This window comes from Macrobrachium rosenbergii, chromosome 5, assembly GCF_040412425.1.
Source record: "Macrobrachium rosenbergii isolate ZJJX-2024 chromosome 5, ASM4041242v1, whole genome shotgun sequence".
NCBI classification, from domain to species: Eukaryota; Metazoa; Arthropoda; class Malacostraca; order Decapoda; family Palaemonidae; genus Macrobrachium; species Macrobrachium rosenbergii.
The window spans coordinates 38,962,990-38,982,534 of record NC_089745.1 but is presented as its reverse complement, the minus strand read 5'-3'; the positions used below and the strand labels follow the sequence as shown (position 1 = coordinate 38,982,534).

Genomic DNA, 19,545 nt, shown 5'->3' with positions numbered 1-19,545 from the left:
GAGTGAGGAAGAACAAACACGAGAGTCAAGAGAACGGCAGAGTCAGTCAGCTGTTGGCCACTATCGAGGTTGCATGTGCCATTCCCTCTCTCTCACTCTTTTCCGTGCGCGCGCTTTCGATTCGAAGCCTCGATCTCCAAAGACTTTCGTTATTTATTTTTATTCGTTATAAGACTGTGATTGGACTTGCTCGTCTGCAGTAAGTCTCTGAAAGTCACACGTCTACTGCTGCTGCTGCTGCGGTAGTTTGAAAGCCGCCGAACGAGGCACTTCGGTGTTTTGAGTAAAACAGTGTTAAAATCATTTGCGGCCGAGAGCTGGAGGGGGAAAAGGGTCAACTTTCGTTGGAAAAGAGAAATTTAGCGTGAATTGCCTTTATTTTTATTCTTATTTTACATAACGGTGTGTTGGTGTCTGTGATTTAATCCCACGAGGTGCGTAACGGTATATATATACTTAATATTACTCCCTTGTCAGCAATGGGTGTCAAGTATGTTTTCCTGTACGTAACGTGTGTGTTAGGGTTCTTGGCGTACGTAAGTGCCAACACGCCGACGGAAGCCCACCCTCACGTGGGCACGACTCCCAGGAGCAGTGGTGGTAACAGTTTACACGGTTCTGAAGGAGGGGGCGGAGGAGGAGGAGGAAGTGGGCATCAAAGCACTGGAGGCCCGAGCGTCAGCCCTGCGGGACACCACGGAACGGGCGGCGATGCCCATGGTGGAGATCAAGGCAGTGGTGGTGGTGGGCATGGCGCAGAGGGCCACGGAGGCGGTGGTGGGCATGGCGAAGAGGGCCACGCTGGTGGTGGGCATGGCGCAGGCCATGGTGACCCCAACAAGAGGTATCCCGTGGCCGTCATAGACTTCGAAAGAGTTCAGACGCCCTTCATCATCAGCCTGTGGATCTTCTGCGCTTGTCTCGGGAAAATAGGTAAGTAGTCTTATTTAGGTTTCACTAAGCTCTAGGCCTGGACAGGAAACTAAGAGATAAGGCCTATTATAAATTACTAGTTGTAAAGGGCATGTCATATGACAACTGTTTCACCCTAAAAATAGTTTACTTGTCAAATATACCTATTACAGTATTGAAATTATTGGGAAACTCCTGTTTTTGGGGTAAAATCTTTGCCTTACAGACGCACTAATTTAGGCCTAACAAATTGGTATTGAAATATAACTTATTGACGTCTAAAGTACAAAACAGCGTAACGGACACAAATTTAGGCCTAGCAGATTGATATTGAAATATAAAGTAATGACTTTCAGATTATAATGTTGATTATCGATTACTGTAGGAAAAAATACAATGATTTTTTAAAAAGACTTGTATTGTAGCTTGAAAATGCTTGATTTTTTTATGTAAGTTAAGGGGATAAACGTTTTGTAATTATTCGCGTGGAAAGCTGCAGTGATATTGTTGATAAGGTCGACTGCATTGTGAATGAACACGACAGATAAACTTACTTCAGACTTCGAGGGGTTTATTTTGTTTTTTTACTTTGTTTTATTTGAGATGTTTTACTATTATCTGTTATCTGAGATTTTTACTATTATCTGTTATCTGTGGTAATGGACATCAACAACGTTTTCTATTTGTTTTTGGCGCGAATGACAAAACTTGATTAGGCATACCGTTACATTTTGCCATATTTTTATTTAGCCAGTTCTCACAGCTCACGAAACCTTTATATGCTCATTCCATATGAAGTATAACAATAACTAATTTGCCCTCTTTGCTAGGTAGGGTTAAGTGTGAGCAATTTGCATTCATTGGAAACTTAGTAGCTGAATGTTTGCCGGTTTGCCATTTAGTATAACGCTCATTTTCTTGGTTTTGGGAGTATCTGAACAGCTCTAACGTACTGCAGTACACAGAAATGAAGCCTTTGAACTGCCCATTTAGACCAGCGGTAAGTCATTAGTTATGCCTCGATTCGTGAGGTGCAAAACCCTTTCCTCCATAATAGTAAGGAATGTCTCGTTTATTAGGCCTATGTCAGTTGATGCACGTTATTTGTAAATTATGGAATAGCACATGGATTACTAGTAAAACACTCTATGGATTATCAATAAGATAGTTCACGGATTACCAATAAATGGTCTGGCACTAGCATTGTGGCTTTTATTCGTGGAAGAAATTGAATTTCTTGTGGTCTAATTGGGTGTTCTAGCGTGTTTAACCTAGTTCTAGTCGAAGCCGTACAAAGTGAAAACATTACCTCATTTTAGGTTTCTCCAAATAAAAGTATATTGCAAGAAGGTACATGTTTTTTGAGTAATATTAATTGTTTTATTAGTAATGTTAATGTTTTATGAATAATGTTAATTTAGTGTTTTATGAGATGTTAATTTAAATGTATTTCGATTACATTGACAGGTAGAATGAGATAGGATTTAATTACTGTATATTCGTGCTTTTTTAACTTTTCACTTACATTTTCACATTTTTCACTTGCATTTTCACTTTTGTAAGTCCATCCAATATCTTTGATGATCAGAATGGAAATGCTGATGATTTAATTTAGGCCTGTAGTGAAAAATGTTTGTATATAGGATTTTTCTATACGAAATCTAGCATAAGGTTCAGTACTGTATATGCGTCGAATTAAATGTACGGTAAGAAGATGAACCAGTGTGAGTCCACCATACCTTCAGATAATGACATTTTGGCAATACACATAGGTTACGGGTGCCAAAAGACATGACTGACAAGTGTGCTTATTCGTATAGGCTAATGGTGCTGGATATGCGTTCAGTATAGAGACGCGACGAAAAGATTGTAACATTTAAATATTCTCGCTCGTTGTGTTAGCAAATAAAACTTACGATGTTGTTTGCCAACGTAATAGTGGCTTAGAACTGCAGTCATTGAATTTTGACTAAAGTTTGTTACCATTATAAATATAAATATATTATATATATATATATATATATATATATATATATATATATATATATATATATATATATATATATATATATATATTATGTAGAACTAGGCCAAAGAACATAGCCCAAGATTCAATATATTATTATTATATGAGCATCGTTTGTTGGACCCTGGGTATTTGGTCCTTAGATTATTTTTCCAGGATGTTCAACTTTAAAAAATTGTTTCATTTTACCAATATTTTATGGAAATGATACATTAACACAGTAGTCAGGTCCCATAAATGCACTGGATTACTAGTACTGTACATTCTCTTGATAGTCAGAAGTCAAATATTATGTTATTCTCTTGATAGTCACAAATCAAATATTGTCATATCTGAAGTAATTTGCACTTGATTTATGGTTACTAAAACTGGCGTTGCAAAATTATTTGCAAACTTACTATCACAAACAAATAAATTTTTTTTGTTCATAAGATAAAAAAGGTATTTGACGTTCTGTGCTTCGCTTAGGCTAAGTGATTGTGCTCTTATTATTAAGGTCAGCTGTAGCCTATATTGATTTTAATATATATACATGTATGTATGTGTATATATATATATATATATATATATATATATATATATGTGTGTAAAACATTTATATATACTGTACATATTTATGTATATAATATGTATATATGTGTGTGTATGTATGTATATATAATACACGCGCACACACTGGTTCGTCGCAGATTGGACGAAATGTTGTAAGTAGAATCACATTGAGTGTCCACGCACTATATGTCCTTTCCCTAGTTAATACATATTCTGACAAAGGCCTAATAAAGGAGTATGTGGACTGCTGTTCAGTTTAAAATGATGTTACTGGAACTAATTCATAAGTCTGGCCTATTTTTTTTTTTTTTTAATCGATGTCGCGTAAATATTGATTTAAAGTTGGGTAATGTATTGTGTACTTTTTTTCGAGACGAAATCTATTTTAAGTTTGAATCAGAATTGATAATTGGGATGATACCCACTGATCGGTAGATAAGAACGACAGAGATTGTGGTGGTTTGAGTTTGTATGTAGAATGAGGAAAACAAAATACGTGAATTATTAGGTGTAATCAACAACAATCAACAGACTGTAGGTAAAAAATAATATTCCCGAGTTAATTGTAAAACACTGTTTTGAATTAATATTGAAAAGACTTACTGAGTTGGAGGGACGGGATTTAAACTGTTTGTTTGGGAGACAGGAGCTATTGCCAGATCGTATGCAAGTCGCTTTGGTGTATAGGTAGCCATTTTTGCACTAGGTATGCTTACTGTAATTTTAAGGAAGGCGCCCTACGATTATAGTTTATGGTTGTCGGTCTAGCCGACCCCCGCCTTCAGGGTAGAGATGCACGAAAACTTCGATCGAAGGAGGACTGGTTCTATCTGTTGTTTTCGGACGCGGTGGAAACCTTGGTTGGAACTTTGTTGGAGACTGATCTTCGAACAAGTTTCATTGGTTATTTTTTTCCCCTTGTCTAAACCAGCGCCATAACGCTGGGTGTGCTTTATTAAACACAGTTGTATTGATGTCATTACGTAATGTTATCAGTAGTCTCCCTGAGGAGGATGTGTAATTAGAACCGCAAAAGTTCAAGCGAAGATGCATTGTATTACCATTGTATTACTACCCTAAAACAATTCACCGTGTATTTTTATAATTTATTTATATTTTTTTCATTAATTTATTGGTTTATCCTTTTTCCTAATCACTGATCGCCTCTTTCTGTATTTCCTACATTCTTTAACTTCTTTATAATGAACAACAATAATAATAATAATAATATTATTGTTGTTATTATTCGTAAGACATTATTTATTTAATATACTTTTGTGACACTAGGTCATCGCTGTGTTCGTTTGGGTAAAAAAGGCAGAACATGACCTGTTCGCTTAAACGACTTACTGTATATATTAGAATGAAAAATAAACTCCAACTTGGGTATGTATTGTCCCTCTTAAGATAAATAGGAAAGGAATTAGGCCTATGAGGCCAAATTCATTTCCTATTTGTCATTTGTTAGTCAAGGCAGAACAGAAACTAATTGGTTTCCCCGCCGTCTGGTTTCGCGGCCTTGTAACTAGGTGTAGGCTTGTATCTGTAATTTATTTCTGTAGTGAATTGCTATTTAAAATTCAGTTTAGTTTTTCCACTGTCTAATATTATCGACAGCTTACAGGAAAACAACTAATGTATATGTAAAAGAAATATATTTTGCTTTTACACGCTTACCAAAATTTTAGTTGGGAGAAAACTCGGGTAAATTTAATTTTTGTTATAAACAATTCCCGACAGAACCCAAAGGCCCAGACACTGGGGCGACGCCATTTGTTAAGAATGAGCTCTTTTTATGTTAGGCCGAAGTGGTGTAGCTCCTAAAGGAGACCCCCCCAAATTCCCTCTTCCACCCACTCTTGCAAAGAAAGTCTTCCTAGAGCATAAGCCGAATTAGCTTTTGAAATGAGAAAGATAAAAGAATGAGACGTAGGTTTATGTATCATTTTGATTTGGTACAAGAGACAAATTCTGCTCATCCAGAGAGAGAGAGAGAAACACTAGCCATTGCAGGTGGCCAGCGAATTGATGCTACCATTTTTAGTTAGGTTTTGAGTCTTTGTGTGTGTTTGTGTTCTGTAAATAGAATCATATATATATGTATATAATAAACACGACATAAGGCTACCGACCAGGTTCTCCCAGTATGAGTGTGAGTTGACGTTATGCAGCCTTCCCCTCCCTGAGCCTATTTCGATTACCAATCGAACTTAAATTTTCTCTCTCTCTCTCTCTCTTCTTAGCCTTGGTCAGGTTCTTTTGGTTAAGTAACCTTTAAGTATGTAGGACAGCTCAGTCCTAGCTATTTCCATTAATGTATTTCTTGCAGTTTGTCCTCCCGGACTTCGTTGTATAAAGGGAAAGTACACCATTCCCCTGTTTTTGTTCTTTACATTGTTGCTTCATATCCCCATGGTCTTGTTTGCGCTGTAGCTTTGCGTCAGCTGCTGTTATAGACGTTTCATTATGCCCCTGAACCAATAATTTCGAGACAGAATTCTAGTTTTTGTTTATACTTTTTTTTTTTGGGGGATTGTACCTACCTACGTTTGTAACAAAAACTAGACAGAGTCCTATTTATTACATAGATTCATTCTTACTGCATTTGGTGCATTCGTTCATTTACAGAATAAAACTATGATAGATTAGTCATTCGACTCTATACAAAATTGGAAAAAACTGGTTTGAAACATTTTGTTAATCTACCAAGAAAGGGTCCTTTGTAATACATAGATAAGATTCATTTTCATTGTATCAGATGTATTCGTGCATTTACGGAATCAAACTCTGATAAATGAATCCTGAGACTTTTTTATAAAAAATAAAACTGGATGTAAACGTTTTGGTACTGAATTTAAAGATCCGGAAATTGAAGATAATTGAGAAAGTAGAGAGGCAGATTAGTAATCCTTTCGAAACACTGTCCACTACTTCAGAGATTGAATTTTGCTAAGCAGCCCGTAGATGGTTCCTGAGGGATATTATATATATACAGTATGTAGGGAATTCTCCGTGTTAATTCTCCATGTCACAATCATTTCTTGTGCTATCGTCAAGGGAACCATTCTGTGGGGCTACTAGGTAGAAATTATATAATGATGAGAACAGTGATGACAGCTCAAGGTATCGTGAGGTTCCGTAATGTTTTGCACGCGTGAGGGCCGACGACTGCTCGCTTCATCGCGTTGTGCTATTAAACGTTTTCTTTTTTATTGTAAACGTTGCTTTTCTTTGTAGTTTATTAATGTTGTTTTATCCAAAACGTTTGGTAATTAGGTCTTTTTGTAGTTCTTTGCAGTGCTTTGTTGTTGATCACGGACGTCGTGGTTTTAAAATCGTGGTTTTAAAATTGAACATTAAACATGACCCGTTTTCACATTGGCCTAAAAACACTTTTGGTATTTTTGTTACAAACTTTGATCATTTATTTTCTTTGAGCTTAAGATCCTCGCTCCCTCTGAAGCCTACCTGTAATTTTAATACAGACCAGCTTTAAATATTTACGTATATTGTTGTATTTATCACTTCTAGTATGGCAAAACTACGGGAGAAACTTATAAAAATATAGAATTGTCGCCAAAAATTTTGCGAAACTTCAAGTAGGCTTATAATGACCTCAAAAGGGAATATGTTTGGTTTATATGCTGTTTTTGCTAGCTATGCTGACGTCAGCAGTTTTTAATTTTGTAAGGCTACGTAAGTTGATTCATGTTTTGTGACCATTAAGAAATACATTACTCACATTTTAATTATGAAAGCTTTTTTGCACTACGCGTATCTCTTAGTGGGTGGTTTATATGTATATATGTGTATATGTATATAGTGTATATATGCATATATACATGTATACATGTGTAAATATATGATATAAACTGCTTGTATTGTGTATGCATGTATTTAAAGTATGAGAGAGAGAGAGAGAGAGAGAGAGAGAGAGAGAGAGAGAGAGAGAGAGAGAGAGAGAGAGAGAGAGAGAGCGTGCGTGCGTGCTAACCCAACACATCAAATGTAAAAGGAATAAAAGATATGAATATTTACAGATTGAAGAAAAATTTCATAAATATATCAACAAGAGCAGGATCCTGAACAAGAGGAAAAAATTCATTAGAAATTGTTTTTGACTATTTCATCATTTCCTGTATTGCTAAAAAGTCGCCGTTTTGGTCTGTGAACAATTTTAAAAGAAAATCGCATTGTAACCACTTTCTGTCTCTTCACAGTAGTCCAATATGTTGGGTGGTCAATTAGATTTAATATTTTATTTTTATTTTATTCCTGATTGTCTTGGAGTAGTTCAGTATGTTGGGTAGTCATTAGATTTATTTTTTTATTTTTATTTTATTCCTGATTGTCTTGAACTACTTGAATATGTAATTTGTTAGTTGGTAACTCTTCATACAAAACCATATATGGGCAGTTATGTTGAAATATCTGTAATTTCTTATTTATTTTAAGTATGACTCTTGCTTTGAAAAGAATATCCTCTCCAGTTATCCCCAAAGAGGATATCCAGTTATTCCAAAGAGGATATCTAGTAATACCCTAAGAAGATATGCAGTTATCCCCAAAGTGGATATGCAGTTATCCCCAAAGAGGATATGCAGTTATCCCCAAAGAGGATATGCAGTTATCCCCAAAGAGGATATGCAGTTACCCCAAAGAGGATATGAGTTATCCCCAAAGAGGATATACAGTTATACCATAAGATATCCAGTTATATCCAAGGAGGATATGCAGTCATCCCCAAAGAGGATGTGATGTGCAGTTATCCCCAAAGAGGATGTGCAGTTATCCCCAAAGAGGATGTGCAGTTATCCCCAAAGAGGATATGCAGTTATCCCCAAAGAGGATATGCAGTTATCCCCAAAGAGGATATGCAGTTATCCCCAAAGAGGATATGCAGTTATCCCCAAAGAGGATATGCAGTTATCCCCAAAGAGGATATGCAGTTATCCCCAAAGAGGATATGCAGTTACCCCAAAGAGGATATGCATTATCCCCAAAGAGGATATACACTTATACCATAAGATATCCAGTTATATCCAAGGAGGATATGCAGTTATCCCCAAAGAGGATATGCAGTTATCCCCAAAGAGGATATGCAGTTATCCCCAAAGACGATATGCAGATATCCCCAAAGAGGATATCCAGTTATCCCCATGATATCCAATTATCCCCAAAGAGGATATCCCGTTAACCTCAAAGAGGATATCTGGTTATACCATAAGATATCCAGTTATATCCAGAGAGGATATGCAGTCATCCCTAAAGAGGATATCTAGTTATCCCCAAAGAGGATATGCAGTTATCCCCAAAGAGGATATACAGTTATACCATAAGATATCCAGTTATATCCAAAGAGGATATGCAGTCATCCCCAAAGAGGATATCCAGTTATCCCCAAAGAGGATATTCAGTTATCCCCAAAGAGGATATGCCGTTATCCCCAAGGAGGATATGCAGTTATCCCCAAAGAGGATAAGCTGTTATCCCCAAAGAGGATATCCGGTTATACCATAAGATATCCAGTTATATCCAGAGAGGGTATGCAGTCATCCCCAAAGAGGATATCCAGTTATCCCCAAAGAGGATATGCAGTTATCCCCAAAGAGGATATCCAGTTATCCCCAAAGAGGATATCCATTTATCCCCAAAGAGGATATCCAGTTGACCTCAAAGAGGATATCCAGTTGTTAACCTCAAAGAGGATATCCAGTTAACCTCAAAGAGGATATCCAGTTAACCTCAAAGAGGATATCCAGTTTATACCATAAGATATCCAGTTGTATCCAAAGAGGATATGCAGTCATCCCCAAAGAGGATAGCCAGTTATCCCTAAAGAGGATAGCCAGTTATCCCCAAAAAGGATAGCCAGTTATCCCCAAAGAGGATATCCAGTTATCCCCTAAGAGGATGTCCAATTATCTCCAAAGAGGATATGCAATCATCCCCAAAGAGAATATCTAGTTATCCTAAAAGGATATCCAGTTATACCCTAAGAAGATATCCAGTTATTCCCATAGCTGATATTCAGTTGTCCCCTGAGAGGATATCCAGTGATCTCCTAGGAGGATATCCAGTCATTCCCAAAGAGGATATCCAGTAATTCCCAAAGACGATATCCAGTCATTCCCAAAGATGATATCCAGTTATACCCTAAGATGATAGCTAGTTATTCCCATAGAGGATATCCAGTTGTCCTTAAGAGGATATCCAGTTATCCTCAGAGTGGCTCTGACTTGCTTTCCCGGACTACTGACATTTATGCGGCACCTTTATTTGAAGGTCACCTCCAATTGCGTAAGGTCTTCAAGCTTCATGACTTCGTATTATCGTTTCATTGTTGTAATAATGAATGTATAAATTTTTCCTGATTGTATAATTGTCGAGAGACCTACGCAAAATTTGTCTAACTATGCTTTTAAAGGATCTGCATAATTTTGCATAACTGCACACTGGAGATTAACACAACTGTATTTTTGAATTCTAGAGACCTACAGAAGTTTTGCCTGACTGTATAGCTTTAAAGGAATGTAATCAAATTTTGTTTAACTGCATACTTTTGAATTTAAGAGATCTACAGAAGTTTTCCCAGCTATATAGCTTTAAAGAAATCAACATAAATTTTGCCCAACTGCATACTTTTGAATTTAATAGATCTACTGAAGTTTTGCCTAACTGTATAGCTTTAAAGGAATCTACATAAATTTTGTCTAACTGCATAAATTTAAGAGATGTCCCAACTGTATAGCTTTAAAGGAATCTACATAAATTTTGCTAACTGCATACTTTTGAATTAAAGGAATTTAAATTTTGTCTAACTGATGAATTTAAGAGATCACAGAAGTTTTGCCTAACTGTAAGCTTTAAAGGAATCTACATAAATTTTGTCTAACTGCATGCTTTGGAATTTAAGAGATGTACAGAAGTTTTGCTAACTGTATTAAATGAATCTGTCTAACTGCATACTTTTGAATTTAAGAGATGTACAGAAGTTTTGCCTAATTGTATAGCTTTAAAGGAATCTACATAAATTTTGTCTAACTGCATGCTTTTGAATTTAAGAGATGTACAGAAGTTTTGCCTAACTGTATAGCTTTAAAGGAATCTACATAAATTTTGTCTAACTGCATGCTTTTGAATTTAAGAGATGTACAGAAGTTTTGCCTAACTGTATAGCTTTAAAGGAATCTACATAAATTTTGTGTATCTGCATACGTTGGAATTTAATAGATCTACAGAGGTTTTGCCTAACTGTATAGCTTTAAAGGAATCTAATCAAATTTTGTCTAACTGCATACTTTTGAATTTAATAGATCTACAGAAGTTTTGCATAACTGTATACTTTTCAAGTACTTCTACATAATCTTTCCTCTATATGCTTGAAGGACTCTACAGAAATTTTGTCCAACTGCATACTTTTAAAGGGATCTACACAAGTTTTGAATAACTATAGTTTTAAAGGAATCCATATAAATTCTGCATAAATGTATACTTTTAAAGGAATGACATAAATTCTGTCAAACTGCATACTTATAAAGGGATCTACATAAATGTTGTCCAACTTTATACTTTTAAAGAGACGTACATAAATATTTCCTAACTGATACTTTTAAAGGAACCTACATAAATCTGTCCAGCCGTTTACTTTGAATGGGATCTACATAAATTCTGCATACCTGTACAATATACTTTTCAAGAGACCCCTATGATAACATTATCTTATGTCTCTTGTAATGAAGGGGCCTTGTCTTCATATGGCTGACTAGGGGTCCAGGCTGCAAGTTTTTGCTGCAAGGGTGTGTTCCGTGAAAGTGGTGTATAGTATTTTTTTTTTACCTGGGGAAAAGGGGGTCGGGTCGGGGGAAGGGGTTGCCTGGTGGGTTTCCTAGTAGATAAACTGACCTTTCCTTTCTGTCCCTGAGGTCAGGTTACTCCTTTGCCCCTGTTACTTGCAAATTCAGTTTTTGTCTGGTTAGGTTCAGTTTCGTAATTTATACTTTTTGGGGGCGGTGGGGAGGTTTGCCTGTTCATAGCGGGAAGGTTTTGTTTTTCCTGTGTGGAAACGAAAGTTAAAAGGTGGAGAATAAGAACACTTGTTTTGTCTTTGCATCCCTGGTTATATTTGTTTGTTTTGAAAGACCAGCTATACCTGTATTCAATTGTTCGCTTTGAAAGACAAGATATAGGCCTACTTGCTTCTTTACGGATGTTAAGCTTTTTCTAACTGTTGATCGATTCGTCCTCTTAACAGATCAGCGCCACAGTAGCACGATATAGATTATTGTCATTTTAAATCGTAAAATACCTGGCTTGGATTGATAGGTGCGGAATTATGTGGAATATTCAGTGACAAATATCTTGCAGAAAGGCAAAAACTATTTTTCAACTATAATTTCGATCTATATTAGTGGAGTCAATAATTGCACAAGTTAGCCTGAAAAGTGGCGGATTGATCAATTATTGTTCAGAAGATAGAAATCTGTTCACATGGAACAAGGCCACAGGGACCTTTGACATGAAATTCATGCTCCGAGATAAAAAGTCGAGTGTATAATATCTTTAAACTTAATGTACAGGATGCTGTTTACCGTGGCATGATGTCAGTATATTATGATAAAGCATATAGCAGGCATACCTTTTTATTTTTTTCGTACACCACAGAATCTAGCGAAGTCTACCCATTCAGTGTTTACCAAAACACTTACTTACCTGACCTAGAGCCAAGTACCAGGTAAAAAGGGTGCCTTGTTTAGTCCTCTAATCTACTTGTTCCAAGTGATAGGCCGATGATGCTACTTTACAGAGAGAGAGAGAGAGAGAGAGAGAGAGAGAGAGAGAGAGAGAGAGAGAGAAAGCCAGCCTACCGTTCTTACATAGGAACAGTTTACGATTATCCAGATAACGACGTGATACCACTATCGTAAATTGCGAACAGCATGATGCCCGCCCACCCGAAATATCAAGTGATGGCCATGTTCGTTGACGTGTCGAAGCCGAGAGAGAGGGTATATGATATTGCCTTCCATAGATTAGAATCAAAAGTCTCTCTCTCTCTCTCTCTCTCTCTCTCTCTCTCTCTCTCTCTCTCTCTCTCTCTCTCTTCATAGATTCCCTCGACGCGTGTGGATACTGCTTTGGTATATGTTTTCGTCTGGTAGTCAATATTTTTTACTATGTTTTCATGTTCAGGCTTCAGATAACGCAGTTGGTTAAAAATTCTCTCTCTCTCTCTCTCTCTCTCTCTCTCTCATATCCGTATATTCGTTTTACGTAAATGATTTTGCATTGAATTATAAGACCACCTTTTGACAAGGTTAAACTGACTGAGATTAGTTGTTTTTCAATAATTACCATACTGTACTATTCCCTCATATTTATTTATCTATCTCCGTTTCCTATAACTCTCTCTCTCTCTCTCTCTCTCTCTCTCTCTCTCTCTCTCTCTCTCTCTCTCTCTCTCTCTCTCTCTCTCTCTCTCTTCAGGCTGATTCCCCTCTGGAGCCCACTTGGGTTTATAATCAGTTGACTCTGTCCAAAAGGGTTTTCAGCTGAAGACTTAAAGAAAGATGTCTTACTTGACCAGCAGGAGTCACAATTTAGAATTTTTTTAAATATAATTTTTACAATTTTAATAACTCAAGAGGTCAAAGATCAAGTATTTTCATTTAGGTGCTTGGTGTTTTTTTTTTTCCGTAGGCAGATTTAAGTTTCAAATTGGATAATCTGGTTTTTATGAGATTCTTGTACCTGAAAACAACCACTAAGTCGGGATTTTAATTTGGAAAATTTACAATATCCTCAATCTTTTTGTAATATACGTATTTCTTTTTTTAATAATCAGGTTCTTGGTTCGTTTATCGTTAGGTAAGAGTACAAATTTTTGCATTCTTTTACGTTGTTTAAATAAATTTTTCATATATACTGGGAAATCACTAGTCGTGTGAATCAGACAAATGTGTTGGGGGTGGTTGTGGGGGGCGTTCAGAAGGCAAGTAATTTAACCCGTTCTTTCAGTTTTTCTGAGTCGTAGCGAAATAATTAAATTCACATTGCCTGGAGAGTCTTACGATATTGCTTTTATTGGAAAACTTTCCGGTGTCACTTGTTTGGAATCGCTTGCTGGTGATCTGCCATGACCCCTCCCAGGAAATTCTTCTCTGTGAAAATTCTAGAGAATTTGAGCCAAGCCCTCTTTCATGATGTTTAATTTAGAGTATAAGACATTATCCGGTATATTTATTACTTTTTTATGTTTAAAGCTATAGCTGTTGATGACAAATTCCCATTCCTTTCTTCATATCTTGCTGTCCAATCTCTGTGGTTCAGTTGGCAGCGCCCCTGCCCTTCAATTTAAAGGCCTGGGTTCGATCCCAGTTGGCAGCGCCCTTGCCTCTTATTTGAAAGATCTGGGTTCTATCCCGATGTGTCAGAAATTAATTTCTGTTCCACGCGTGATTGTTTGTTGATCACTTCAAAGACATTGTAGTTTTTAAAAGTAATTATGTTCAGTTGAGATTTTACTGACGTTCTTGTGAATAGTTAAAAAAAAAAAATACATATCTTAATGTTTCCAGTGACGAAGTTTATCCTTATCTTGTGAGTCGACAGTATAAAGTCTTAAAAAGTCCTGCTCATATTTAAATTTCAGGTAGGTAGATGCTATCATAGATTTTGGGTCAGTGTTTTTAGAAGTTAATGTCGGAGATGTCTTTGCCTTGGAATCGGAACGAGCTGCTTATGTTAAACATTGGAGAAGAAGGCTACGATCTAATTTAATTCAACTGTTTATTGTACTTTGGGAAAGTAGTAAGTAGTTTTGTTGTGTAGCCTCGTATGAGTCATTTTATAGTTTATTATTAGTATTACAGGTATTATTATTATTATTTATTATTATTATTATTATTATTATTATTATTATTATTATTATTATTATTATTATAAGGGAGTAGCTGCTCTTTTAAGCATGCTTTAATAAAAAGAATGGCAGCGTCAGAACTGTACCAGATTATGTACATCGGCCAGCTCTTAGAAGAAATCAGCTTTGAAGTATACTTGGTGCTTTTTCCGTATGGGAATGCTTTCGCTGTTGGAGCCTTAGCTTTATAGGCATTCTGCTTTTCAAACTAAGCTGTGGTTTGGATTTAAAAACTATTGGTACTATTGATAAATAGCATATATCTCACGGTGAAACTCCCATGTAAAAAAAACTGCTTCATACCTACCACCTTTCATCAATTTTAATTCCTTAAATGAGTCTTGGGGGACTCCAAATCTTTAGAAATTGACATACTTCTACCCGGCTCCCAATTCCCCGAGTCTGTCAGGCCACGGCGAAGAGATATCGGTAGACCATTTTAACATTGATAGTGAACACAGCCGGCTGCTTGTCACCAGTTTTTGCTTTTATGAAAGTTACAGTTTATTGCCGTTGCCTGAGAATATTGAAAGCAGTTGCTTGTACCCGGGAGAAGAAAGAGGAGGAGGAGGACAAGGCGACAAAAACTAGCATTGACATGGGTCATGCGGACCCCCCGCCCCCGACGACTAAATCCCCAAGGACGGGAAAGTAAAATTCCTTCCTGCTGGTGCGGGATCCTTGCGTCTTACGAGAGAGCAAGAGCAAAAGAGGGGATGGGGTGTTGTTGGCTTTATTATCCTATAAATCTTAATTCGTGGTTCCTTTTTGGTCAAGAAATCTCCATTTTTGAGGGCTGTGCTGTATGGCGATCATTGCCTACCCCCAATTATTATTATTTTTTTATGGCATTATTCTATTGCCCTTTACGGCGGTAGGGTTGCCGGTTCAAGCCCGCTTGGTTGAACGACCGTTTAAATCGCTTATGAAGTACCTCGAAAAAATGCGACGGGACCGGTTGTTTAAGTTATGAAATGAGGCTGCTCATTTTGGAACGCTCGCAAGATTAGCCCTTGTCGATGTTTTTTATTATGCCCTAGCAAGAAGAGAAATTGTTGATAATTTTCGTCTAGTGAATAAATATTACCTAGTGCAAGATGTTTGCATTTTGTAGGCATGGATTAATGAAACTTTTTAATGTGTATCGGTTGCAGCTTCGCATCTTTTAAGTGCAACTCCCGTGGGGCTAGTGCAGTCAGTGCACCTCACATGGTGCACTGTAGGCATTACATAAAAGTCTCTTCAGCGTCCCTTCGGCCCTTATCTGCACCCTCTTTCGTTTCTTTTACTGTACCTCCGTTCATAACCTCTTTCCTCTTACTGACTTACTACCTCTCCAACAATTGATTCATAATGCAACTGCGAAGTTTTCCTCCTGTTACACCTTTCAGACCTAGGTCCCATTTCTTGGCTTTTGGCCTAAAATTCTTATGAAGGATCGCCCCTCTTTTGGAAAAGTTTTATTGGCATTGTATTATCAAGGTTTAATTTTCTTCGTAGTGTGGGTTACAACATAAGTGCTTGAATATATTGCATTCAGCAGCAATCATATTGAAGTTCTTAACCAGGTGTTTTCTCCAAGTTTATATGCAAATTCTGTTACTCATATACCCCCTCCCCCCACTACTGCAACCCGTTAAAATAGACATCCATTCACTCATACATATTTACATGAGTTTACATTGTTGTATCAGTAGCAAAAGAAATATATGAATGAAGACCCAAAGGAGAAATTGACCAGGGATTTTAAACTTTATTTTTTAGAAGTGGCATTTTGCCCAGAGGTGCATTTCATGAGCTAATGGGTTTTCATAGATATCTCTCCCCGTCAGGAGATTACAGTGGCATTGCCCTGTATCTTAGAGAGAGAGAGAGAGAGAGAGAGAGAGAGAGAAGACACATTCTGTATTGTAAATACCATCAAATTACTGTTCAATGCAATAATGCCTTTGTTTTAATGTTAAGAACGTTTTGAGAGAGAGAGAGAGAGAGAGAGAGAGAGAGAGAGAGAGAGAGAGAGAGAGAGAGAGAGAGAGAGAGAGAGAGAGATTCACACTGCGTTGTAAATACCTGTCAAATTATTACGGGACAGAATGCCTTTGTTTTAATGTTTTAAAACATTATGTGAGAGAGAGAAAAAAAAAATTTTTTTTACTCGGTATATTTTAATATCAGCACAGGGTGGAATTTCTCATAATGTTGGTCTGATCGTGCAGTAACGAAAGCAGTGGACAGCATGAGCGAATAGAATAGATCAAGCGCTGGGACCTAAGGTCATTCAGCGCTGAAAGGGAAATTGAGGGTAAAGATGATTTTAAAGGCTTAACAGGAGGAAAACCTCAGCTGCACTATAAAACAGCTGTTTGGAGAGGGTTGAGGAAAGCAAGACGGAAGAAAGAGATTATAAACGGAGGTACAGTAAAAGGAATGAAAGGGGTTGGAGCTAGGGGTCGAAGGGACGCTGCAAAGGACCTTGAGTAATGCCTACAGTGTGTCACTTACCAACACCGCCTGCCCCCTACGGCGAGGGCTGCCTGTCTAAATGTGGATGTGTCAGTTTCCATCTGCATAAAATATCTTGTACACCTTTTTCTGTGAGACTTTGACACAATAGACATTGAACTCTTTTTCCTGTTTTTGTACTCACTCATTTCCATTCATTCATTTTGATACCTGTTAGGCTGTAAGGGTACGTGTGTGGCATTCACTGGCATTCACTTTGCTGGTAAGGTTAACTGGCTTATATTGAGTATCTTTCTCTCTCTCTCTCTCTCTCTCTCTCTCTCTCTCTCTCTCTCTGTCCAAAATACTGATAAATCTGACGTATCCTCTTATACTATGTAGACCCAGGTAATGATTTAACGTGTAAGGAATCGATAATGAAAATGAAAGCCCTCACCCATTTTTTTTTCTTAACGCCGTGGTTCCTCCACTCATGTTCGCTGGAAAGCAGTTACGAATGACTTTCGCAATGATAAGTGCGAAAAGATACGCGTTTGCGGCTTTTTCTCGTAATTCATGATTGACTTGAATTTGTGAATGACGGTGATGCTTTCTACTCCGTTATTATACTATTCGTCTCCTATTCGTAGTGGCGTAGTATTAGTGGTCAGCTGATTACGGTAAGGTGCCAATTTGCCATTTATGTTTATTTTATTTTATTTTCTTCCGGATTCCATGGTCAAGGCTCATCATCATCTGTTTTGTGATTGAGGTTGTACTATAATACCCATGGTGTTGTAATATCAGTTCTTCCGTTATATATGAATATTGTGACGCCAGTTTTAGTAGCTGTAAATCAATCAATCAACTGTTATATATGACTTTCCCCAGTTTTTTCAATCGTTGGGCAAAATACGTTTGCTGTTTCTCTCTCTCTCTCTCTCTCTCTCTCTCTCTCTCTCTCTCTCTCTCTCTCTCTCTCTCAGGCGCCATAAATTTATTTTTTCATTGTGGGCTTAGATATTCCATGGTGACATTTTTCAATTCGTAATTTTCTCTCTCTCAAGAGCTCTCTCAGTAAGTCAAGGAGTATAAATGATTGTGGATTATAAAAAAAGTCAACAGTCAAGAGCTGTCAGTAAGTCAGGATTCACTGTGTATTATAAAAAGCGACAAATTGTCACAAGAATGTACTGTATTTATATACATATATAATTATGTATGTATATATATATAAATATATATTATATATATATATATATATATATATATATATATATATATATATATATATATATATATATATATATATATATGGCTTTACCCAAAGCACAAAATTATAAGTAAGAATTTCTTCAAATAATGAGTTTTTATCAGCTGTCAAAGTGCCATGTTTGAATGTTCATTTGGTTACGAATTATTTTTAGTTCCATGACGAGATGTTGCATTCGTCTTAGTGATATAGTTATTAATTAATTAGTTTTTATTTTAGTGGTATAGTTTTGTCCCATTTACTCATTTCACTCCACATGTGAAGATATTTCGGAATTTGTACTTCAGTAGAAATGTATATGATGTCAATGTTTACTGACGACTGGTTAAGGTTCTATTGTTTTGTGAGCATGGAAAGTTCATCCATAACTGAAAATAGCCTGGCTTCACGGTTATGACTTCCCTTAGAAAGAGATACCTCCGTTCATATTCTCTTACTTCTATCTTAATTTCCACCCTCCTAACAACTTTCAAAACGTTTCACTGTCAATTTCCCTTTGAGCGCTGAATGACCTCATGGAACCCAGCGCTACCTTTGGCCTAAATGCTGTATTATATTGGAGAGAGAGAGAGAGAGAGAGAGAGAGAGAGAGAGAGAGAGACACCACTGTTAATGGAAACAAAGGTGGGTGTTATTCTTAATTTCCTGCCGCAGGAAAATATCTGCAATTCTTTTGTCGCCATTACAATAAAGCTAGCTCCAATGCCTTCCTCTGCTGGATAGACCTCTTTAAAAGGAACCAGGTCTGCACTTGGCTGGCGTCCAAGACGGTCGCTCTGGCGCCAGAGGAAGGGAAGTAAAGAAAAAAAAGAAAAGAACGACTATCATTACTCGGCGCCAGATTTCTGATGATACTGCCAAGGTCACCACCAAAGGTGCCTCTGGAAACCAACGGCACCGCCGTGTGCCGAGCGAAGGTCACGGAAGGACAGTTTGTGGGGGCCTTGGCTTTGCTATGGGTGGAGTCGGGATTTTGGCGCCAGCGCAGTGCCAGAAGTGGAGGATGGTTAGTTTAGCGAAGTCAGCACGGTTATCTTTGATTTGATAATTAAAGTTCTGGACATAAAATCTTGATTTGATAATAAAAGTTCTTGGTATAAAATCTTGATTTGAAAATACTTTTTGATATTAAATCGTAATTTGGTAACAAAAGTTAGATATAAAATCTTGATATGATGATAAAGCTTCGTGACATAAAATCTTGTCACCACTATACGGCAACACCCCAACTTTAACGGACCTCAGCTTAGCGAACTTCCGTACTTACCGGCTGCCATATTTTTAGTATCTCTTCCTATGCCACCATTTTAGATGTGATAAATTTGTTGATATATATCTGTTATATTGATTGGCAGGTGTAAAGTACTATGTGGAATTGTTAATTTTGTATCGAAAAACATTCAAGTTCAGGTTATAGTACAT

The 19,545-nt window shown here is 37.0% G+C and overlaps 1 protein-coding gene across 4 annotated transcripts in view; it reads left to right on the top strand.

The window, feature by feature from the left end:
- The window catches only part of LOC136838682 (Na(+)/H(+) exchanger beta-like), a 270,073-nt gene continuing 250,528 nt past the window's right edge, over nt 1-19,545 (top strand). For 2 of the 4 annotated variants that reach the window (XM_067104085.1, XM_067104083.1), the window contains exon 1: nt 21-933. In XM_067104085.1, the coding sequence (XP_066960186.1) occupies nt 480-933 (454 nt within the window). In that variant the 5' untranslated portion in view covers nt 21-479. Of the gene's footprint in view, nt 934-19,545 lie in introns of all 4 variants that reach the window. The other 2 variants (XM_067104086.1, XM_067104087.1) reach the window with 2 other exon arrangements.